The sequence below is a fragment of the Erythrolamprus reginae genome, unplaced genomic scaffold (assembly GCF_031021105.1).
Source record: "Erythrolamprus reginae isolate rEryReg1 unplaced genomic scaffold, rEryReg1.hap1 H_48, whole genome shotgun sequence".
Taxonomy (NCBI): domain Eukaryota; kingdom Metazoa; phylum Chordata; class Lepidosauria; order Squamata; family Dipsadidae; genus Erythrolamprus; species Erythrolamprus reginae.
The window spans coordinates 65,377-90,389 of record NW_027248504.1 but is presented as its reverse complement, the minus strand read 5'-3'; the positions used below and the strand labels follow the sequence as shown (position 1 = coordinate 90,389).

The 25,013-nt window shown below is 46.3% G+C and overlaps 1 protein-coding gene across 3 annotated transcripts in view; it reads right to left on the bottom strand.

Moving 5' to 3' along the window:
• Nucleotides 1–25,013, bottom strand: part of LOC139155704 (targeting protein for Xklp2-like) — a 49,413-nt gene that overhangs the window by 18,246 nt on the left and 6,154 nt on the right. The window contains exons 2-8 of one of the 3 annotated variants that reach the window (XM_070730953.1): nt 16,764–16,910; nt 15,169–15,282; nt 14,562–14,676; nt 11,244–11,372; nt 7,584–7,637; nt 3,615–3,748; nt 443–597 (exon numbers count right to left, since the gene is read on the bottom strand). In XM_070730953.1, the coding sequence (XP_070587054.1) occupies nt 443–597; nt 3,615–3,748; nt 7,584–7,637; nt 11,244–11,372; nt 14,562–14,676; nt 15,169–15,282; nt 16,764–16,854 (792 nt within the window). In that variant the 5' untranslated portion in view covers nt 16,855–16,910. Of the gene's footprint in view, nt 1–442; nt 598–3,614; nt 3,749–7,297; nt 7,391–7,583; nt 7,638–11,243; nt 11,373–14,561; nt 14,677–15,168; nt 15,283–16,763; nt 16,911–25,013 lie in introns of all 3 variants that reach the window. The other 2 variants (XM_070730952.1, XM_070730954.1) reach the window with 2 other exon arrangements.

Below are 25,013 nucleotides of genomic sequence, written 5' to 3'. Positions count from 1 at the left end.
TTCATTATTAAAATAAAATAAAAAAAATAAAAAAAATACAAGATGGGTGCAAAACAGAATATTGATTTAAGAACAATTAATAAAAATGTATAATTGTGTATATTGCTGATATATTCTAAGGCAGTGTTTCCCAACCTTGGCAACTTGAAGATACCTGGACTTCGCTGGCTGGGGAATTCTGGGAGTTGAAGTCCAAATATCTTCAAGTTGCCAAGGTTGGGAAACACTGTTCTAAGGTATAGGCATTAGTATATATATAAAAATTGGGGAGGATGTTTTTTCAAAAAATTAACCAATGTCTCACTCAGTAACGTAAATTTTGGGCTCAGTTGCGGTCGCTAAGCGCCCAAGTAATTCAGTTAACAACTTTGTTGCCTCTGCAATGTGTGCAGCTCTGACCAAGTGGACTCCCAACCCATCCTCCCTAGCCGCAGGCACTCACCGGAGATGGCGGGTGTTTCCTGAGGGCGCCAATGAAATCCACCTCCTTATATTCCGTGGCCGGCTGGCTTTCGCCGTGTTGCTTGAGCCGCTCATCGGTATGGAAGTGGAGATTCATGGGTTTGGTGATGTGGCTGCTTGTCTTCGTGGGTTGCCCTGACCAGGAAAAAAAGAGAGATCGGAGAAGTCAGCCAGGCCGCAAATTCAAAGGCAAAGGAAGTCCTTGGTGGCCTGTGGAGCCTGGCTCTTTTCTTCCAGATATTTTGTGATCCAGGTAGGGTGCATCATCAGTGCTGGAATGGAGGGAGGTTTGAGGAGGAAGGACTGTCGGGTCCTTGGGGAGTCTAACAGAACAACAAAGTTGGAAGGGACCTTGTAGGTCACCTAGTCCAGTGGTCCCCAACGTTTTTTCCACCAGGGACCAGTTTCAGCAAGACAATTTTTCTATGGCCCGGTGAGGGGGGAAAGGGGTGTGGTTGGGGGCGGGATTAAGCATGGGGGGTGCTGGTCCTCCCCACCGCTCTTTCCCGCCATTGCCCTGTGGCCGGCAGAACCTGCCTCCCAAGCCCTCTTGCCCAGCGGGAGCTAAGCGCTGGAGAGAGGGGGTCAGGCTGGCCCTCCTGCCTCCCCCCAGCCAAAAACGCAAAAGCGCCCCGCCGCAGAAGCCAAAAGAGGCTTGAGCCTCTCGGTCCTTCCCGCCCCTCTGTCCCGTCCATCGTCCTGTGGCCGGCAGAACCTGCCTCCCGAGGCCTCTTGCCCGGCGGGAGGCGAAGCGCTGGAGGGAGGGGGTGGCAGCATGAGGGCCGGTAGCTGCTGACTCCACGGACCGGTGCAACATGCCCCGCGGCCCGGTACTGGTCCGCGGCCCGGTGGTTGGGGACCCCTGACCTAGTCCAACCCCCTGCTCAAGCAGGAGACCTGGCTCTGCCGGCAGGCCTGGGGGCCACAATAATTTTTTAAAAAAAATTTTTTAATAAAAGTTTTTATTTACAAAGATACAATAAATACATTTAATTACAATTAACAATATAGACATGTCAAAATACAGGGGGGAAAGGAATACGAGAAATGGGTAGTTGGAGATTAAAACAATAATCATGTCGAATAACAGCTTAATCCTGGCTGAAACATATTTTGATTGGTATATATAATGGTATTATTGATTAGATTAAGGTTTTTTTTATTAGAAACATAGAGGATTGACGGCAGAAAAAGACCTCCTGGCCCATCTATTCTTCCCTTATACTATTTCCTGTATTTTATCTTAGGATGGATATATGTTTATCCCAGGGATGTTTACATTCAGTTCCTGTGGATTGACCAACCACGTCTGCTGGAAGTTTGTTCCAAGCACCTACTATTCTTTCAGTCAAATAATATTTTCTCACCTTGCTTCGGATCTTTCCCCCAACTAACCTCAGATTGTGCCCCCCTGTTCTTGAGTTCACTCTCCTATTAAAAACACTTCCCTCCTGGACCTTATTTACCCCTTTAACATATTTAAATGTTTTGATCAAGTCCCCCTTTCCCTTCTGTCCTCCAGACTATACAGATTGAGTTCATGAAGTCTTTCCTGATACGTTTTATGCTTAAGACCTTCCACCATTCTTGTAGCCCGTCTTTGGGCCCGTTCAATTTTGTCAATATCTTTTTTTACGTGAGGTCTCCAGAACTGAGCACAGCATTCGAAATGTAGTCTCACCAGCACTTTATACAGTGGGATCACAATCTCCCTCTTCCTGCTTGTTATACCTCTAGCTATGCAGCCAAGCATTCTACTTGCTTTACCTACAGCCTGACTGCACGGTTCACCCATTTGGAGACTGTCAGAAATCACTACCCCTGAATCCTTCTCTTCTGAAGTTTTTGCTAACACAGAACTGCCAATACAATACTGCCTTCAGAGATCCTCATTATCTCCACCCTACCGGTCTTCCAGAAAGCTGTTAAGACCTGGCTTTTCTGGAAGGTCTGAAATTAGGCTGATTGCAAGTATGTATGTTTTTTATATACTGCTCAAACAAAAATAAAGAGCACATCCTAGATCTGAATGAATGAAATATTCTCATTTAATACTTTGTTCTGTACAAAGTTGAATGTGCACAACAGCAGGTGAAATGGATTGTCAATCAGTGTTACTTCCTAAGTGGACAGTTTGATTGCACAGAAGTTGGATTTACTTGGAGTTCTATTATTATTATTATTATTATTATTACATGCATTGTGCTTGTTTATTCCCAAATTTAGTTCATTGATGAAATCAAGTAAGATACGAACAAGTAGCTCCTTTTAGGACCAAGGTGAGATACAGTATTTAGATTGAGTTTTCCATGTAAATTAACAGGTACCTAGTAGTTAAGAATTTATTTTACAATACACTCTATAACTCTCCTTTTCTCAGTTTTATAGAAAAATAATAGATGTTCCAGCTACGATTTGCTGATCTAAAGACCAAGATCTTCCCCTGAAAAATATGTTTCGATCATACTAAATTTCTTAGCTTCTTTAAAATAAGTAACTTTTTTCTCTCTTGGTAGCAGCAAAATAGATATCTAGCAGCTTAATATAACCCATTGCTTTGAATAAACCAGTGATTTCATCACAAAATGCTGTCCTCAAAAGAAAGGAGCGGCAAGCAAGCATTAATCTGGGACACAATCTGAAGTTAGTTGGGGGAAAGATCAAAGGCAACATGAGAAAATATTATTTTACTGAAAGAGTAGTAGATCCTTGGAACAAACTTCCAGCAGACGTGGTTGGTAAATCCACAGTAACTGAATGTAAACATGCCTGGGATAAACATATATCCATTCTAAGATAAAATACAGAAAATAGTATAAGGGCAGACTAGATGGACCATGAGGTCTTTTTCTGCCGTCAGTCTTCTATGTTTCTATTAATGCAAAACATGGAATGATTGGATTGAATTTATGGCACTTAATAAAAGATTGCCTTGTTTCTGCAAATTTGAGCAGTTCAAATTTGAGCTGCTCAAATTTATTATTATTATTATTATTATTATTATTATTATTATTATTATTATTATTATATTTATTAGAAATATAATTAAAAGAAACAAACAAACAGTCTTGTCTTAACGCAGAAGCTTCTTAACATTCTCTCCGAAGCGTCTCTCAGAGGAAACGTTCTCACGGCCCCCACCAAGAAGTCACCTGGTCCAGCAATGGCCACTTTGAGAGACTCCTCATTCTTCCTCCGCAGTTCCACCACCTCCTGTTGCAACTGCTGCATCTTCTCCAGTTCCAGCTGCTCAGTGGATTTCCCTTTGATGGAGGGACCTCGCATCCTGCAGACGAAAACACGGCGGTGCCTTTAAATGAATGAGCTGCCGAGAGCTAGACTGTATTCCAAAGCCCTCCCCCCCTACCCCCCATAACAGAAGATCATCACGAAGGATGCCCTCTTCCTCTTACCCGTAGCTGACGGGGGAATTCTGGGAGTTGTATTCTTTCCAGATGTATGTTGCTGAGGTTGAGAGACATTGGGATAGACCCAGGGGAGGAGCCTTGTCTGTGGCGGCCCCGACCCTTTGGAACCAACTCCCCCCAGATATCAGAGTTGCCCCCACCCTCCTAGCCTTTCGCAAGCTCCTTAAAACCCACCTCTGTCGTCAGGCATGGGGGAATTGACACTCTCCCTCCCCCTAGGCTTATAAAATTTATGCATGGTATGCTAGTATGTATGATTGGTTTCTAAATTGGGGTTTTAAATTAACTTAAATATTAGATTTGTTTACATTGTATTATTATTGCTGTGAGCTGCCCCGAGTCTGCGGAGAGGAGCGGCATACAAATCTGATAAATAAATAAATAAATAAAATAGAGACCAGGGGTCTGCAAACTTCATCTCCAATTTTGAGACTTGACAACTTTAAGACGTCAACTCCCAGAATTCAATTTTACGAATTCCAGGCTTCGACTCCCAAAATTCCCCTGCCAGCCAACCATGAATTACGGTCACGCAGGCTGGCAATTCCAGGAGCTGTACAAGTAGCCCTTGATGTACGACCAAGATTAAGCTCTCAACGTTCCCGTTGCTAAGCAAGACAGTTGTTAAATGAGTTTTGTCCCATTTTACCACCTTTTCTTGCTGCGAGAAAGTGAATCGCTGCAGATCCTAAGCTAGTAACATGGCTAGGTTCCCCATCGATTGTGCTGGGCAGAATATTGCAAAAGAGGATCACATGACCACAGGATACTGTGTAGGTCATAAATTTGAGTCAGTTGCCTAGGTATCTGAATTGACACTGTGGATGTACTGCGTAGGTCGTAAGTGTGAAAATCTGCACTTTTTTCCAGTGGTCCAAATGGTCACTAAACAAATTGTAAATCAAGGACTATCCATTGTCCAACACACAGTGCTAAAGCCCACTGCAACAATATCGCCAAAAAGCCTCTAGAGTTGTTAACCTGATCCTATGCAGCTTCTGCTCAGGCAATCTCACTCTACTCACAAGAGCCTACAAAACTTTTGCCAGACCCATCCTAGACTACTGCTCATCTGTCTGGAACCCATACCACATCTCAGACATCAACACCCTTGAAAATGTCCAAAGATATTCCACCAGAAGAGCCCTTCACTCCTCCACTCGAAACAGAATATCCTACGAATATAGACTAACAATCCTGGGCCTTGAAAGCCTAGAACTACAGCGCCTAAAACACAATTTGAGTATTACCCACAAGATCATATGCTGCAATGTCCTACCAGTCAATGACTACTTCAGCTTCAACCGCAATAACACAAGAACACGCAACAGATTCAAACTTAATACGAACCGCTCCAAACTTGACTGTAAAAAATATGATTTCAACAATCGAGTTATCGAAGCGTGGAACTCATTGCCGGACTCAATTGTGTCAACCCCAAACCCCCAACACTTCTCCCTTAGACTCCCCACGATTGACCTCTCCAGGTTCCTAAGAGGCCAGTAAGGGACGTACATAAGTGCACTGGTGTGTCTTTCGTCCCCTGTCCAATTGTCTTTCCTTTCTTTCACTTATCATATATATTCTCTTCCTTTCATATATCTTCTCCTCTAAGTCCACTTTCACCCTCTTTTATATTATCACATGTCTATTTTTCTTCCTATGTATTTGTGTATTGGACAAATGAATAAATAAACCCTTAGAAGACACCAAATTGGGGAAATCTTCTTTTGGAGGTCCTGAACCACACCAGAAATAAATAAAGGTAGTCCTCCACTTACGACTACAATTGAGGCTAAAACTTAGTTGCCAGCGGAAACAATTGTTTAACGGAGTTTTGCCCCCTTTTACGACGTTTCTTGCCGTTGTTAAGTGAATCACAGCAGTTGCTGAACAGGTCAAACTGTCGTCCAATGAATCTGGCTTCCCCATCTAAACTGGCTTGGCAGAACATCACAAAGGGGGATCACAAGACCTCCCTCGGGATGCTACAATTGTCATAAATACTATTTCTATTCCTACTAGATTTTTCTCATCAATTCCTATCACCCATTTCCTCCCACTTAGGACTGTATGGATTTACGTTAATATTGATAGTTTCCTATTGTGACTCCTTATTTGACCCCTATGACAATCATTAAGTGTTGGACCACATGATTCTTGACAAATGTATCTTTTTTTTTATGTACATTGAGAGCATCTGCACCAATGACAAATTCCTTGTGTGTCCAATCACACTTGGCCAATAAAGAATTCTATTCTACTCTATTCTAAACACGAGTCAATTGCCCAGTGGCCAAATTTGGATCATATGACCGTATAGAGATGCCACAACAGTCGTTAAGCATGGAAAAAACCCTGGTTCCTAAGCGGCTTTTTTTTCAGCAGTGTGGTCAACCCTGAATGGCCGCTCAAGTGAAGCATCATGAGCCAAGTGTGAGATAGAGACACTGGCCGGCCATGTGCTAGAATGGAGAATGTATTGGCACTGTGGGAATTTAGGAGGGGGGGTTGCATGAGGGGGAGGAATACTAGCCACAACAAATTGCTTCTAGATATTCAAAGTCATCCTTTGTTCAACACCTGCCCGGAAGTCGATGGGAGGATCGCGGACGTTGGCAGAACCAGAGTGGTCCATGTGATGAACTTGTGGGTGTGGGAACAAGGGAATGAACTTTAAATTGGGTGGAGAAACCCACGGGACTTTAGATTCGGGTTTCTCCAGTTTGTGCCAACGTGGCTCTGTTAATGAATTGGAAATTTGAGGAAAGCCAAGCCTCGGACCTGGATTCATTTCTCGGATGCTATTTGGAACGCTGACACCGAGGCCTCCCTGTACAGCTTTTCAAATGGATTTCACAAACTTCTTGGCAGATGATAAGCCCTTTTAATTACAACCAGCCTCCCGTGTTATGTGCCTCAACATGCATGCACACAAACACCAAGATCCTGGGGAGCAAAAGAGGAGAAAGAAGAAAGGAAGAGGGGGGGAGAGAGGGAAGGAGGAAGGAAAGATGGAGAAGGAGGAAGGAAGGAAGGAAGAGGAGGGAGGGAGGAGAAGGAAGAGGGAGGAAGGAAGGAGAGAGGGAGGGAGGGAGGAGAGAGGGATGGAGAAAGGAAAGGAGAAAGGAAGGAGAAGGAGAAGAGAAAGGAAGGAAGGAGAAACATAGAGAAGAATAAGGAGGGAGGGAGGAGGGAGGAGGAGGAGAAGAAGAAAAGGGAAGGAAGGAGAAGGAGGAAGGAAGGAGAAGAAAGAAGAAGGAAGGAAGGAAGGAGGGAGGAGGACAAGAAAGAGAAAGGAAGGAAGGAAGGAGAAGAATGAGGAGGGAGGAAGGAAGGAGGAGGAGAAGAAGGAGAAAAGGGAAGGAAGGAGAAGAAGGAGAAGGCCTCTAAACCCAGTCACCTACTTGTGTGCATCAGTTGTGACAGGGTCTTGTGCGTTCTCTTGCAGGACATTTCCATTCGGATCAATTTCCCCCAGATTTTCCCGATGATTAGACCTGGGTTTGGATGAGTGGGATGGAAGAGAGAGAGAAAAGGATGGAGGTTGCACGGAGAGAGAAAAAGCAAAGAAAAGAGTAATGGGTCAAGGACAGGCCTTCGACTCCCCACCGTGTGCCTCCTTAACGAAAAAGTGCTTCCTTGAACCCCAAACACCGGCACCTGGAGGTGGATCCTGAAGATCGGCCTTACCTCAAACCTTGGGCCACTTCGCGGGGCCTAAACGCCGTGGCACGCCTGGCAGAGCTAGAGAGGGAACAAGGCGCTCACTCACCTTTTTCACAGACATTGGTCTGCCCGAGAACGAAGCTGTGGCACATTCTTTAGATCAGGGCTCTCCTAACCTTGGTCGCTTTAAGAGTTGTGGACTTCAACTCCCAGAATTCCTCAGACAGCTTTTCCGACTGTGTAATTCTGAGAGTTGAAGTCCACCAGTCTTAAAGTTGTAAGGAAGATGGGGGTTCCCTAGTTGGAGACTGAAAAGTCTGCGAGAAAAAGCTCACAGCCTGCCCCCAGTCCCCAAGGACCCCAGAATCCTCCCCCACTCCAAACCTTCCTCCTTTCTAGCAGTGATGATGCTATCAGTAACTGAATGTAAACCTGCCTGGGATAAACATAGATCCATCTAAGATAAAATACAGGAAATAGTATAAGGGCAGACCAGATGGACTAGGAGGTCTTTTTCTGCTGTCAGACTTCTATGTTTCTATGTTTCTCTAGATGGGTCATGAAAGGTCTAAAAACATCCAAGCTCAGTTAGTACCAAGAACCCCACAGACCACCTTCTCCTCCACCTCCTTTTCCCTTTTCCCCACTCTGCACGCCCTCCTCCCTTCTAGCACTGATCATGCTACCTAGATGGGTCATGAAACGTTTGCAAGCTCGGAAACCACATTTCAACGTTGAGCTACCAACATTCTCCTTGATCGGAAGCTTCACTTTATCGGACAGAGCAATCCAGTGCATAAGGTATTGTCACCTATTCCAGTTTCCCAACCTTGGCCACTTGAAGATATTTGGACTTCAACTCTCAGAATTCCCCAGCCAGTGAATGCTGGCTGGGGAATTCTGGGAGTTGAAGTCCAAATATCTTCAAGTTGCCACGGTTGGGAAACACTGACCTATTCTATATCTGGTGAAGCAATGGCTAGAATGCAAGATAACTCTGCCTTCAGCCAGCAGTTTAAGTCTCACCAGGCTCAAAGTTGGCTCAACCTTCCATCCTTCCAAGGTCAGTAAAATGAGGGTCCAGAGTGTTGGGGGCAAGAGGCTGACTCTCTGTAAACCGCTTAGAGAGGGCTGCAAAAGCACTGTGAAGCGGTATATAAGTTTAAATGCTATTGCTATTCCTTCCTCCCTTCGAATGCATTATTGCAAGCTAACTTTGCCCATCGCCAGCAGTTTGATCCTGGTTAAAACAGCCTTCCATCCTCCGGACGTTGGTAAAATGAAGACCCAAAGTGCTGGGGGCCAAATGTCCATTCTGTAAATCGCTTAGAGAGGACTCTAAAGCACTGTGAAGCGAGGTGTATGTCTAAGAGCTAATGCTCTACCACGCTGCCTATTTATATTTACATGACTCTTGACAAATGTCTCTTTTTCTTTTATGTACGCTGAGAGCATTTGCACCAAGACAAATTCCTTGTGTGTCCAATCACACTTGGTCAGTAAAATTCTATTCTATTCTTTCCTCTCTCTATATTATTATTTGCATTATCAGCAAATATATGTTACACACATTTATGTATGTATGTATGTATGCATGCATGTATGCATATAAATTTATTTATATATAAAGAGCCATGGTGGTGCCGTGGTTAGAGTTCTGCGGATCACCAGCTGCCAGCAGTTTGGCAAATCGAATCTCACCAGGCTCAAGGTGGACTCAGCCTTCCATCCTAACGAGGTGGATAAAAAGAGGACCCAGATTGTTGGGGGCAATATATGCCGACTCTGTAAACTGCTTAGAGAGGGCTGCAAAGCAGTATATAAGTCTAAATGGTATTGCTATATATGTATGGTATGTATGTATGTAACATGTTTTTGCTGATAATGCAAAGGAAAGGGAAAGGAAGGGAGCTATTTTGCGAGGTCCCACTCGTCATCTTCAGGCTGCTTCTTTCGGCTTTGTGCTGAGGCAAACAAGCGGTCAAATGTCGAATAGATATATACAATGGTCCCTCTACTTACAAACTTAATTTGTTCCGTGACCAGGTTCTTAAGTAGAAAGGTTTGTAAGAAGAAGCAATTTTTCCCAAAGGAATCAATGTAAAAGTAAATCATGCGTGCGATTGGGGAAACCACAGGGAGGGTGGAGGCCCTGTTTCCTCCCAGGAGATTCCTAGAGAGGCCCCACGGAGGCTTCTCCCCGCCTTTTCCGGCCCTGTTTCCTCCCAGGAGATTCCTAGAGAGGCCCCACGAAGGCTTCTCCCCGCATTTTCCAGCCCTGTTTCCTCCCAAGAGATTCCTAGAGAGGCCCCACGGAGGCTTTTCCCTGCCTTTTCCAGCCGTTTCCTCCCAGGAGATTCCTAGAGAGGCCCCACGGAGGCTTCTCCCCGCCTTTTCCGACCCTGTTTCCTCCCAGGAGATTCCTAGAGAGGCCCCACGGAGGCTTCTCCCTGCCTTTTCCGGCTCTGTTTTCTCCCAGGAGATTCCTAGAGAGGTCCCACGGAGGCTTCTCCCTGCCTTTTCCGGCTCTATTTCCTCCCAGGAGATTCCTAGAGAGGCCCCACGGAGGCTTCTCCCTGCCTTTTCCGGCCCTGTTTCCTCCCAGGAGATTCCTAGAGAGGCCCCACGGAGGCTTCTCCCTGCCTTTTCCGGCTCTGTTTTCTCCCAGGAGATTCCTAGAGAGGCCCCACGGAGGCTTCTCCCTGCCTTTTCCGGCCCTGTTTCCTCCCAGGAGATTCCTAGAGAGGCCCCACGGAGGCTTCTCCCTGCCTTTTCCGGCCCTGTTTCCTCCCAGGAGATTCCTAGAGAGGCCCCACGGAGGCTTCTCCCTGCCTTTTCCGGCCCTGTTTCCTCCCAGGAGATTCCTAGAGAGGCCCCACGGAGGCTTCTCCCTGCCTTTTCCGGTTATAGTTTCGGAGGCTCAGGTTTGTAAGTGGAAAATGGTTCTTGAGAAGAGGCAAAAAAATCTTGAACACCCGGTTCTTATCTAAAAAAGTTTTTAAGTAGAGGTGTTCGTAAGTAGAGGTGCCACTGTATGTATGTATGTATGTATGTATGTATGTATGTATGTATGTATGTATGTATGTATGTATCTATGGGCCTAGAGGCAAAAAGAAGCAGTGACGTTCCTTCAATATACCAGGGTGATCCGACATAAAAAACATATAGCCTCTCCCTGGTACAGTGCTGAAGGTATCAAGTCTGGTAGCTCAGCTGTTAATTCTCTGCCTTACAAGGCAGAAGCTGCCGGATCAAATCCCAGTAAGGGTGTGGCTAGCTGATGAGGCCAGAACAAGGCCGAAATAGTGCTATCCTAGTCTCCCTTAATTTTAAAAATTCAGCAAAAACATGTGAGATATATACATACACATACATACATATACACACACACAGACACACATATATACATAAAATATATGTCTATCATCTTTCTCTCTGTCTCTATCGTTTAATCCATCTGTCACCACCTATGCTATATGTGTTGAGGCAACGGTTAGAATGCAGTATTGCAGGCAAGCTCTGCCACCTGTCCAGTGTTCAGTTCTGACAGGCTCAAGGTCGACTCAGCCTTCCCTCCTTCCGAGGTGGGTCATATGAGGACCCGGAGTATTGGGGCCAAGATGCTGCAAAGCCCTGGTGGGGCGGGATCTACGCCTAAGTGCCGGTGTGATCCCAGAGACCTACGTTTTCTGCTTCTTTACAGGAGGGGGTCCTTGGTTGCTGGTCAAGGCGGTGGCAACCTTCTCTGCATGGCTTCTGGTCATAAGCCGACGCTGGGCACTCCTTCGCCGGGCCAAAACGTTCTTGGCCACCCTAAAGGGGGGAAGAAAAAGAGTCTTTGAGCAAAAGAGGGAGGGAGGGAAGAGGGGAGAGAGAGAGAGTCCGGACATTGCGTTTCGGCTATGCTAGGAGGCGGAGTCCCGGCCATTCCCACCGGTCATTCTTCTAAGGCAAGAGAGACGGCTCAACCTTTCCAGGTACAGAAGCTGCACAATCTCAAGCCCTGCAGAGGACAATTTGCTGGACAAACAGGATTGGTCATTCTTTCCATACTGACAGGACCACTAGTTGACCAGAACCAACCCCCAAAATTGCTCACAGTCACTCATGCCCTCATCACCTCGAGGCTCGACTACTGTAACACTCTCTACATGGGGCTACCTTTGAAGAGTGTTCGGAAACTTCAGATCGTGCAGAATGCAGCTGCGAGAGCAATCATGGGCTTTCCCAAATATGCCCATGTCACACCAACACTCCGCAGTCTGCACTGGTTGCCGATCAGTTTCCAGTCACAATTCAAAGTGTTGGTTATGACCTATAAAGCCCTTCATGGCACCAGACCAGATTATCTCAGGGACTGCCTTCTGCCGCACGAATCCCAGCGTCCAGTTAGGTCCCACAGAGTTGGCCTTCTCCGGGTCCCGTCAACTAAACAATGTCGTTTGGCGGGGCCCAGAGGAGGAGCCTTCTCTGTGGCGGCCCCGGCCCTCTGGAACCAACTCCCCCCCGGAGATTAGAATTGCTCCCACCCTCCTTGCCTTTCGTAAGCTCCTTAAAACCCACCTCTGCCGTCAGCCATGGGGGAGCTGAGATATTCTTTCCCCCTAGGCCTTTACAATTTATGCATGGTATGTTTGTTTGTATGTATGATTGGTTTTACAATAAGGGTTTTTTAGTTGTTTTAGTATTGGATTTACATGCTGTTTTTTATTACTGTTGTTAGCCGCCCTGAGTCTACAGAGAGGGGCGGCATACAAATCCAATAAATAAATAAATAAATGAATGAATGAATGAATGAATAAATAAAATATAATATAATAATACTGTAATAAAATTCCATCACTCAGCAAAATAGTTGCTAAGGGAGTTTTGCTCCATTTTAAGATCTTCATTGCCAAAATTATTAAATTGTGGATGCTTCATCATTAAAGTTTTTTAAAAGAAGAGATTGGACACAGAGACTTGGCTGAAATGCTGTAGTGTCTCCTGCTTGGGCAGGGGGTTGGACTAGATGACCTCCAAGGTCCCTTCCAACTCTGTCATTCTGTCTAATAAAGAGAGAGGCTTAGGGGGACATATTATCTGAGGGGCTAACACAAAGAAGGGGGGGGGGATTCAATCTCTCCTCCAAAGCACCCGAAGGCAGGACATGGAGATGGGAAATTACCAAGGGGGAGAAATTTACCAACTAATCAACCTAAAAATAAGGAGAAACTTCCCAACAGTGAGAACAATTAACCAGTGGAACAGCTTACCACAAGATGTTGGTGCTTCATCACTGGATTTTTCTAAGAAGAGTATAGACAACTATTTGTCCAGTAGGATGTAGGGTCTCCTGCTTGAGCAAGGGATTGGACTAGAAGACCTCCAAGGTCCCTTCTTGACTGTTATTATTCTATTAGAGGCAGTTCTGGAGCCCAAAAGCTGAATGAATATCCCCATTCCAGCCAGGATTGCATTCAAGAAGCAGAGTCTTTGTAGACTGATTATCAATAACTTGGAGATATCTGGACTTCAACTCCCAGAATTCCCCAGCCAGCATTCTCTGGCTGGGGAATTCTGGGAGTTGAAGTCCAAATATCTTCAAGTGGCCAAGGTTGGGAAACACTGGACTAAGCAACCTAATTCGTTTAAGGAAATGATTATTTACTCAGCTTTTGTTTATCTAAGTCGGTGATGGTGAACCTATGGCTCTGGTGCCACCGGTGGCACATGGAACGATATCTGCTGGCACACGAGCCATTAGCCTAGCTCAGCTCCAATGTGCATGTGTGCAACAGCCAGCTGATTTTTGGCTCACACAGAGGCTCTGGGAGGATTGATTGATTTATTTTATTTATTTATTTATTGGATTTGTATGCCGCCCCTCTCCGCAGATGTTTTTGGCTTCCAGAGAGCATTTGGGGGGGAGTGTTGTTTTTACCCTCCCCTGGCTCCAGGGAAACACGAGCCTACTGGGCCCACTAGAATTTGGGAAGCAGGCTGTTTCTGACCTCCAGAGGGTCTCTGGCGGGTGGGGGAAGCTGTTTTCGTCCTCCCCAGGCACTGAATTATGGGTGTTGGCACTCGTGCATGTGCCATAGTGCGCGCGCATGCTCTTTCAGCACCCGAGGGGAAAAAGGTTCGCCATCACTGATCTAAGTTAATTAAAAGCCTTCTGTTTGTCTAAGGTAAAATGTTAATTAGACACTCTTCTGTTTACTTAGCAATCCCACCTTGATATGATTTGTCTGTATACCACGTGTCCTATATCAACCATTTATCATTGTTACTAAAATAGTAAAGTTAATCTTTTACACTTGTATACACACGAAAATTGTTATAAATAATAAACCGCAAGTCCAAGAAAGGCAGAGACCTTCTGAATACAGGGGTTGCTCACCTCAAATTGGACAGGCTCTGCTCAAGAAATCATGTCTGTGTGTTGTAATCATAGGTTCTTAGGCACTGAACATTGGGATAGAATATTGCTGAAGGGTGATGTTTTAGCCTAATGGGTGCTGTATAAACCTTATTCTTTCTCAGGCAGCAAAGTCCAGGCTGAGTAAGCAAGCTGCAGAATCCATGACCACATGGAAAATAATTAACTTGATATACAACATGAAGAAAACCTATAGCTAACTTCCATATAAGGAAATATATGCCTTACTCTCATTCCTTTGCTAATCACCAGTAAACACACAATCCAGGAAAAGGCAAAGAATGGAGCTTCCGTTAATTATCTATAGGGAAGTCACGAGGAGGTTGCCTTATACAGCGCGTGAGTGAATGGTAGTTGGGGGATGGCTTAATGTATGTGGCGTTCGCGAATTGGTTATTCTGTACCACATGTCAGGAAAAGTGAAATACAATAAAAGGAGAGATCTCAATACAATCGAGGTCGTCTCATTGAGAAAATTCTCTGCGTTGCTTCATTTTGATGTGGCAATTATGGCATCCTGTGCCTCCCTAGAGGGGAGGGCTGTTTGCCTTCATCTGTGTGTCTGATTCCTTCAGTCTTACCTTCCTGGAGGTGGTAGGTTCTCTAGCCTGGTTGGGTGCCACTCTTCCATGGAACGAACAACATTGGCCGGGACTTCGTTTGCCGGCTCCACCTCTTGATTCCCATTCTCCTTATCTACAGGGGAGGAGACATAGAGGATATTTCTCAGGCAAGAGATCTGAAGCAAAGAGATGGAACCAAGCATGGTCCTCACAAGGGCTCCTAGAGAAGAACGGGATTATATTTTGGAAGAGACCGACATGGACCCTTGGGGGGACTCGTAGCCCTTTCGCAGTCTGCTCTCCGTGCACCAAAGAGGAGCTATCGGCATCCAGAGAGCCTCTGGTGGCCTCAAGAGATAGAAGCTCATTGGAACTCTCCAGCCTTAAAGCCCGAGAGAGACATCCACAGTGGCTGAATTACCCACAATTTGCCACTACCCAAGTTAAAACGGCTTGTGGGGGACGCCAGGATGTGGCCTAAAAGACGGCGCCTCAGCTCTCAAGGAAGGTCTTGAGACTCCACAAGGATGTGGATGGGGAATTAAGAGAATTAAGGTCAGGGCTGGAGGGGAGACCTCTTTCAGCCCTGAAACTGGACTGGTTGGGTCTCAAGGGAGCATCTCACCTGATTTCATCATGGGTGAGACCACAGCCCAGGGAACGTTAGGCCTCGATGATAATGCTTTGGGTAGGATGCCCGACGTTGCTCTTGGGGTCATCAAGGCGGCAGATCGGACATCTGCAAAAATAGTTACGGTCCTAGCAGGGTCCTCCACCCTGTGTGGCAAGCAAGCCACGATATACCAACCAATAAGCAATAGCAATAACATTTAGACTTATATCCCACTTCCTAGTGCTTTTACAGCCCTCTCTAAGCGGTTGACAGAATCAGCCTCTTGCCCCCAACAATCTGGGTCCTCATTTTATCCACCTTGGAAGGATGGAAGGCTGAGTCAACCTTGGGCCGGTGGTGAGATTTGAACTGCTGAACTACAGCTAGCAGTTAGCTGAAGTGCTAACCACTGTGCCACCCTGACTCTCCCTGTGCCCAGTCTAAAGAGCTGGTTTGGTTTAGTGGTTGAGGCATCAAACTATAGACTGGGAGATAAGGTGTTCTAGTCCCACCAGGAGCATCATCAGGAGATTGTATGTATGATTGGTTTCTTAAATTGGGGTTTTTAAACTACTTTTAATATTAGATTTGTTTATATTGTTTTTTACTGTTGTTAGCCGCCCCAAGTCTACGGAGAGGGGCAGCATACAAATCTAAGTAATAAAATAAATAAATAAAATAAAATAAAACTTCCAATCCTGCCTTAAGCATGAAAGCCAGCTAGGGAACTTTAAACCAATCACCAGGAGTCGGTGAGTTCTAGTTCCACTTAGGCATAAAACCTAGCTGGCCACTCCCTTAGGGAGTTCTAATCCCACTGCTAAGCATGAAAACTGGCTCAATTACCAGGACACGGTAAGTTCTAGTCCTGCCTTAAGCATCAAAGCCAGCTAAAGGACTTTAGGCCAATCATTAGGAAGGGAATTCTAGTTCTACTTAGGAATGAAACCCAGCAGGCCACTCACTGGGAGACAGTGAGTTCTAGTCCCAATGTAAGCACAAAAACTGGCCAGGTGACTTTCGGCCCACCACCAGGAGATGGCGAGTTCTAGTCCTGCATTAGGCATGAAAGCCAGCTAGAGGACTTTAGGCCAATCATTAGGAGTCAGTGAATTCTAGGGAGTTCTAGTCCCACCGCAAGCAGGAAAAATGGCTGGGTCACTTTGGGCCAATCACCAGGGGACAGCGAGTTCTAGTTCCACTTACACATAAAACCCAGCTGGCCACTCACTGGGAGACAGGGAGTTCTAGTCCTTCGTTAAGCACGAAAGCCAGCTAGGAAACTTTAGGCCAATCACCAGGAGACAAGGAGTTGTAGCTCCGCTTAGGCATGAAACCCAGCTGGCCACTCACACTCTCTCTAAGACGAACCCACCTCGCAAGACTACGGTTGCATAGATGATAACAGGTGGGCGTGTTGGATCTGCTCGCTGCCTTGAGTGGTAAAAGTAAGACAGGTGGGATATAGAGGAAGAAACAACAATGGAGCATCACTCATAAAGCCCTCTGCCCTTCCCCCTTATAAGGCTCAGAAACGGGACCAGTGGTGAGTTTGGCCTCTTGGCAGATGGCACATTCCCCTCCCAGGCCGTGGAGTGGCCACTCACCAAACCAGGCATCAATGTTAATGCTTTGGTCGTGGTTCATATCTTTGAAGTCAACGCACATCTCAGGAACATCGAAAGAATACGTTTCCATTTTAATCTCCCCTTCAAGGTGGCACAGCCTGTGCCTAATTCTTCTGAAATCAGCACCTGGCAAAGGAAAATAAAAGCCACATTTAGAATAGAACCTGAAGGCGTCTGGGAGGTCTTCTAGTCCAGCCCCCTGCTGAAGCCGGAGGCTGTAGGCCATTTCGGACAAGTGACTGTTCAATCTTTTTGTAAAACTGATGGAGCACCCACAACTTCTGGAGGTAAGCAGTTCCACTGGTTAATTGTCCTCACTGTTAGGAAGTTTCTCCTTAACTCCAGGTTGCTTTTCTCCTTGATTTGTTTCCATATATTACTTATCTTGTTTTCTGGCGCTTTGGAAACTAAGTTGACCCCCTTCTCTTCATGGCAGCCCCGCAAATATACTAGAAGCCTGCTATCAAGTGCCCCCCCCCCCCCCCCTCCGGTCCTTCTTTTCTTTTCTCCAGACTGGCCAAACCCAAACCCTGCAACCGTTCTCCCTATGTTTTAGTCTCCAAATCTACAAATCTGCAGTCAGCTTCAGTGGCCTGCAGTACAGCACTCTACCTGCTGCGTCACCCCGGCTCTTTCTTTCTTTCTTTCTTTCCTTCCTTCCTTCCTTCCACCCACCTACCCACCCATCTATCTATCTATTAATTATTTGATTGGATTTCTATGCTACCTTCTCTGGAGATTCAGGGCAGCTTATAACAATAAACAAAATACAATACAATATAAAAAGTGAAATCCAACCTAACACAAGAACAAGGGGACACGATCTGAAGTTAGTTGGGGGAAAGATCAAAAGCAACATGAGAAAATATTATTTTACTGAAAGAGGAGTAGATCCTTGGAACAAACTTCCAGCAGACGTGGTTGGTCAATCCACAGTAACTGAATTTAAACATGCCTGGGATAAACATACTGTATATCCATTGTAAGATAAAATACAGGAAATAGTATAAGGGCAGACTAGATGGACCACGAGGCCTTTTTCTGTTGTCAGACTTCTATGTTTCTATGCAAGGTCTCCACAGACAGCTGGGGCCCCGGGTGGCATTACCCTGGATTTATCTCCTTTTACAGGACTAGCATCTTTGACATGTGGGCAGGCTGCCCAGGTGTGTATTACAAGGCCATTAGCAAGTGCCAGTCTCCTCCTTGAAACCTCAGCCTCCCCTGGGCCAATTGCCAACTTCAGGTGGGAGCCCCCCCCCCCGGACTGCAAAGGGGCAGAAGCCATGGCCCACACAAGATGCCAACCTTCCTCCCCCACCCTCAAAAAAATCGGGGCAATCCAAGGGCCCCCAAGGAAGGGAAACGGAGCAGAGCCGAAGAAGAGGAACTGAGGGTGACAGCCGAGGCGGAATGAGATCTGTTTTTCGCCCCCTGGGTGGAGATCGCATTTCTGTCAACACTCCTACCTTTTTAAAAAAAAAATTAAAATAAAATTGTAATAATAACTGCGTCATTGGCGTTCTTCTCGCCCACTCAGCTCAACAAGCCAAGCTGACAAATATGATGAGCGGACATCGTATTTCAGAGATGTCCCCCCTGCCCCAAAGCAACGTCTCCGGGGTGCCATCCCCTGCTTGGCGACGGAGCGACAATGGCGGCTTCATGATGGAGAGATGGAGAAGCAACTGGAGATGGGCCACTGGGAAAATCAGGGAAGGAATCCCCCTCCGTGACCAGGTCATTTCCAGAGTGGACGTACATTGACACGTTTCTGCCCAGCTTGGACTTCCGGTAGCTGGAGCATCACTTGACACTAGAATTCCCAAACCACTGCAAAAGCCAAGGTGCGATACAAATCATTTCTTGAATACAGGCGTGACCCCCACCATATAATAACAACAACAACAAGTCTTGGTGGACAATCAACTAAATATGAGCCAACAATGTGCAGCAGCAGCTAAAAAAGCCAACACAATCCTAAGCTGCATGAACAGGGGAATACACTCCAAGAGCAGGGAAGTCTTAATACCACTCTACTACGCCCTGGTCCGACCACACCTGGAGTACTGTATTCAGTTCTGGTCACCACACTTCAAAAGAGACATTGAAACTCTGGAGAAGGTGCAGAAAAGAGCAACCAAGATGATTAAGGGACTGGAAACCAAGACTTACGAAGAGAGACTGAGGGAACTGGGCATGGACAGCCTAGAGAAAAGGAGGGCCAGAGCGGACATGATAGCAGTCTACAAGTATACGAGGGGATGTCACAGAGAGGAGGGGATCACTTTATTCTTCAGAGGGCCGGACGAGGAACAACGCTGACCAAGGAGAGATTCAACATGGAGATAAGGAGGAACTTCCTGACGGTCAGAGCGATCAACCAATGGAACAACCTACTAGCGGACATTGTGAACTCCAACACTCTGGACATTTTAAAGAGAAGATTAAACTGCCACTTGACTGGTGTACTATAGGGTTCCTGCTTGGGCAGGGGGTTGAACTCGATGGCCTTCATGGTCCCTTTCAACTCTAACAATAAATAAATACAATAAATAAATAAACAACAACAACAGAGTTGGAACGGACCTTGGAGGTCTTCTAGTCCAACTCCCACTTGGGCAGGAAACCCTGCACCAGAGGTCTTCAAACTTGGCAACTTTAAGACTTGTGGACTTCAACTCCCACAATTCTCCAGCCAGCATAGCCCACAAGTCCACAAGTCTTAAAGCCAACATAACTGGTTGGAGAATTCTGGGAGTTGAAGTCCACAAGTCTTAAAGTTGCCAAATTTGAAGACCTCTGCCCTACACTATGGAGCTCATCATTTCTGCTGCTAAGCGAGGCAACAGTTAAGAGAGTTTTGCCCCATATTTGACGTCTTTTCTTGCCGCCATTGTTGAGTGAAACACTGCGGTTGTTCAGTTAGACACACAGCTGTCAAGGGAACCTGGTTCCCCCATCGACTTTTCTGGTCAGAAGTTCACAAAAGGGGTCATGTGACCCCAAGACACTACAACTGTCATAAATATGAGTCAGTTTGGCAAAATTCTTTGGGATTGGGTGGCATAGAAGTCGAATAAAATAAATAAATAAATAAAACGCCTGGATTTTGATCCGGTGAGCGCACAAAGATTCGTCTGCGCATGGGTGGGATCTGGGTTGTGTGCACAAAATCTTCCGCCCACCACCGCTACGGCTGTCGCCCACTACCACCGATCCATGGTGCCAGAAAATTGGGGACCACTGGTCTAAATCCCTTTCCTAGTAGGCGACAATATCAATTTTCTAAAAGAGATCAATAAATAAGAATAGTCCCTGACTTACGACTTTCCAATGAGTGTCCCTTCAAAGTTACAACAGCGCTGGACAAAGTGGCCTATAACCATTTTACACACTTATCATCCCTTCAGCATCCCCATGTCGTGTCATCAAAATTCAGGCAATTTTGGGTTGGCTTATGCTAAAAAAAATCGGGGCTAATTCTGCTTCTGCCCAAAGGGGCATCGGAGCCATTTCTGGCATCGGGCCTCAGTCCAAAAGGGAAGATCAAAGTGATGCCAGGATTTCCCAGGCTCCTCCGCTGCCCTCCCCAGGCTGTCCTGGCTACGGGTCCGTGTCTCCCTTTCCCAGCAACCCAAAAATAAATGCCCCTGACACTGCATGCCCTGTAATTCGCCACCATCCAAGCTTTGAGCAACATCAGGTTAAAAATAGGCCTTAAAGGCAAAGCAGAAGCTGTGAGACTCCTGAAAGCCCCTGGCCAACGAGTCCCTAAGAGTCCCCATTGCAGGGCCAGGAACCGAAGGGTGACTTTTCCTCCCATTGACAAGAGAGAGGATACTCGCGACCGTGCAGCCAGGCAAAAGACTGGGAGGCTTTTTCTGAGGCAGGGAAGTCTGGGGCTGCCGGCCTAGGGCAAGAAACAATGGGCCAGTTTAATAACAAGCCCCTGCAAGAAGACAGAATAACGAGCCCCTGCAAGAAGACAGAATTATTGCAATGCGCTCCACAATGGGGCTACCCTTGAAAAGTGTTCGGAGACTGCAAATAGCCCAGAATGCAGCCACAAGAGCTGTCATGGGGATGCCTCAGTATATTTATGCCTATTTATTACACCTCCATGAGCTGCACTGGCTTCCTATTAGTCTCCGGGCACAATTCAAGGTGTTGGTTAATACCTACAAAGCCCTATAGGGCTCAGGGCCAGACTATCTACAGGACCACCTCTTGCCACTCACCTCCCAGGGACTAATAAGAACACACAGAGTTGGCCTCCTCCAAGTCTTGTCGACTAAGCAATGCAGGTTGGCGGGACTGTGGGGGAGGGCCTTCTCTGTGACTGCCCCGTCTCTATGGAACCATCTACCCCCCCCAACGTCCATACTACTCCCACCCTACTGACCTTCTGTACGGCCATGAAGACCTGGCTCTGCCGGTAGGCCTGGCGGCCATGAATTGTACATCTTTCATGACAAAACTGTATAAATGGTGTGTATGTATGTGATTATTCCTGGAGGTGTCTGTGTTTGGAATACTGTGGAATACACATTGGGAAAACTGTGTTCAGTTCTGGAGACCTCACCTACAAAAAGATATTGACAAAATTGAAGGGGTCCAAAGACGGGCTACAAGAATGGTGGAAGGTCTTAAGCATAAAACGTATCAGGAAAGACTTAATGAACTCAATCTGTCTAGTCTGGAGGACAGAAGGAAAAGGGGGGACATGATCAAAACATTTAAATATGTCAAAGGGTTAAATAAGGTTCAGGAGGGAAATGTTTTTAATCGGAAAGTGAACACAAGAACAAGGGGGCACAATCTGAAGTTAGTTGGGGGAAAGATCAGAAGCAACATGAGAAAATATTATTTTACTGAAAGAGTAGTAGATCCTTGGAACAAACTTCCAGCAGACATGGTTGGTCAATCCACAGTAACTGAATTTAAACCTGCCTGGGATAAACATACTGTATATCCATTGTAAGATAAAATACAGAAAATAGTATAAAGACAAGCTAGATGGACCATGAGGTCTTTTTCTGCCGTCAGTCTTCTATGTTTCTATTATGTCTTTTTATAATAAATGGGTTTTATCATGGGGTTAGTTTCAGATATTATATTCAACTTCTTATTGCTTTGTGTCTTTTGTATTATATTATTATTTTGTAAGCTTGTTTAACAGAACCTTGATTGGGTATTGTTTACTTCTTGATTGTTGGTCTGATATTAATATTGGAATTAATGTATGCAGAAGAGTTTGGGTCTTTTTGCTCCCTTTTCTGGCTTTTTTGAATATATATTCTATATGTCTGCCTATTGCTTAGTTTGGACTAGGATAGTCAGAGCTTCCCAGCTGAAACTAAAATTAAAGCGGGTTTTTTCCATCAAATGTTCTGACAGCTGAGCAAATCCCACTCCCTTCTACCAGTGATGATGTTATCTAGTTGGGTAATGAAAAGTCTGCAAGACAACGTCCAAGTTCAGAGATTACCAAGGGTCCCATTGTCCTACTACTACTACTACCTTATTGATTGATTGATTGATTGATTGATTGATTGATTGGATTTGTATGCTGCCCCTCGGGGCGGCTAACAACAGTAATAAAACAATGTACAATAATGATCCAATAAATACTAAAAATGATTAAAAAACCCATTAGTATAAAAAACCAAACATACATACAGACATACCACACATGAAATTGTAAAGGCCCAGGGGGAGAGAGCATCTCAATTCCCCCATGCCTGGCGGCAGAGGTGGGTTTTAAGGAGCTTACGAAAGGCGAGGAGGGTGGGGGCAATTCTAATCTCTGGGGGGAGTTGGTTCCAGAGGGCCGGGGCCACCACAGAGAAGGCTCTTGCCCTGGGTCCCGCCAAGTGGCATTGTTTAGTTGACGGGACCCAGAGAAGACCCACTCTGAGGAACATAACCGGTCGCTGGGATTTGTGCAGCAGAATGCGGTCCCTGAGATATTCTGATCCGGTGCCATGAAGGGCTTTATAGGTCATAACCAACACTTTGAATTGTGACCGGAAACTGATCGGCAACCAATGCAGACTGCGGAGTGTTGGTGTAACATGGGCATATTTCGGAAAGCCCATGATAGCTCTCGCAGCTGCATTCTGCACGATCTGAAGTTTCCGAACACTTTTCAAAGGTAGCCCCATGAAAAGAGTGTTACAGTAGTCGAACCTCGAGGTGATGAGGGCATGAGTGACTGTGAGCAGTGACTCCCGGTCCAAATAGGGTCGCATCTCTGCCGTCAGGCATGGGGGAACTGACACATCTCCCCCGGGCCTATACAGTTTATACATGGTATGTTTGAGTGTATGTTTGCTTTTAATAATGGGGCTTTTAGTGTTTTTTAAATTATTAGATTTGTTCTTACATTGTTATTGTTATTAGCCGCCCAGAGTCTACGGAGAGGGGCGGCATACAAATCTAATAAATAAATAAAATAAAAATAAATACACGCTTGTGTAAGCTGGTGAGGCAAAACAGCTCCATCAGAAGTGGCACGAACTGGCTAGGAAATGGAGCCCAGTGGTCATTTCATATGCCAAGACTTTGGCCTCTGCGTGCTTGGCCCTTTTCCAAACCTAGGGTCTCTTCTTAAACCTCTCTTATTTTGTACCAGGTTGCCCATGATTTCTCACCCGTGCCGGTCTTGACCTCTGCAATGAAACATCAGTGGAGGGCACTGCAATTCTGAGGAAGGCTGTATTAGCTCCGCTCCCTCCTCCTTCTCACCGCGTTGCAGCAAAGATAAATCATTCAGTTATGAGGACTCTGCCTTTGGCTGCTTTGTGCAGAACACGGTAGTGTTAAATGAGCAGTCACAAACACTTGCCACTTTCTAGAGAGATCTTCCCACATTTCACAACCAACGAAGCCCAAAAATTAAAATAAGTCTTGCAGTCCTTAAAAATACATTATAGTTCTTATTATTGCTACTGGGGGAAATCAGGGCAGAGAATCCAATGTGTTCTTTTGTACACATGTACATTGTGGAGTTAGTTCAAATGAAGCATCCAGCTTTATCTAAATGGACTATAAAGGAAGAGTTAAGATGTGCACCACCCGAGATATTGCGGCCAAGACTTGGAATAAAAGTCCTCGTCTAACAATACAGTGGTACCTCCTGATACGAACCCTTCGTCATACGAACTTTTCAAGATACGAACCCGGGGTTCGGAATTTTTTTGCCTCTTCTTACAAACGTTTTTTCACCACACGAACCTGCCGCCGCCGCTGGGATGCCCCGCCTCCAGACTTTCGTTGCAAGCCAAGCACCAGTTTTTGCGATCCTGGGATCCCCCGAGGCTCCCCTCCGTGGGAAACCCCACCTCCTGACTTCCGCAAAAACTGCCCAATGCTGTAGGGAAATCCCAGGAGGAGAATCCCAGGATCGCAAAAACGGGCAGAGTAGGGGGGGCAAAAACAGGAAGAAAAGACTCATGGAGCTCAAGAGAGGGGAAAGGTGTGGGGGAGATGAGCAGAGTGGGGGGGAACAAAAGGCAGGGACTCATGGAGGTCAAGAGAGGCTCTTTTCACCTTGCTTCGTTGGGACTCCCTCCCCCCACTCCGTTCCCCTCAGCTTTGTCTGGCCACCGCTTTTTTTTTTTTAAGCCTTAATATTTTGGATTCTCCTAATGGGCTTGCACGCATTACAGTGATCCCCCGGGTATCACGATCCCGATCATTGCGAATGGCTATATCGCGATTTTTCCACCCGGAAGTAACACCATCTGCACGCATGCGTAGATGGTGGAGTTTGCGTTCCCCGCCTTGGCGCTTGGCTTCAGGACTCAGCTGGGAAGCGGCACGGGTGTTTTAAAAGGTCTCCGCCGGCATGGGGGGCTTCCTAGCACCCCCCCAAACCCGAGCTGCAAATGGCGGGTAGGCGGGTGAACGGGGCGAGCGGCAAACGGCGGGTGAATGGGGCGAGCGGCAAACGGCGAGTCTTCCCCGCGGCGGGCAAGCGAGCGGCGGGCGGGCAGCGGCGGGTCTTCCCCGCGGCGGGCAAGCGAGGGGCGGGCGGGCAGCCAGCGGAAAAGCGGCGGGTCTTCCCAGGTACGGAAGTAAAAGCACCATGAAAAAAGGGGCGCGCATGCGCAGATGGTGCTTTTACTTCCGCAGCGCTACTTCGCAAAAAACCGATCATCGCGAGGGGTCCTGGAACGGAACCCTCGCGATAATCGGGGGACTACTGTATTGGCTTTTCCATTG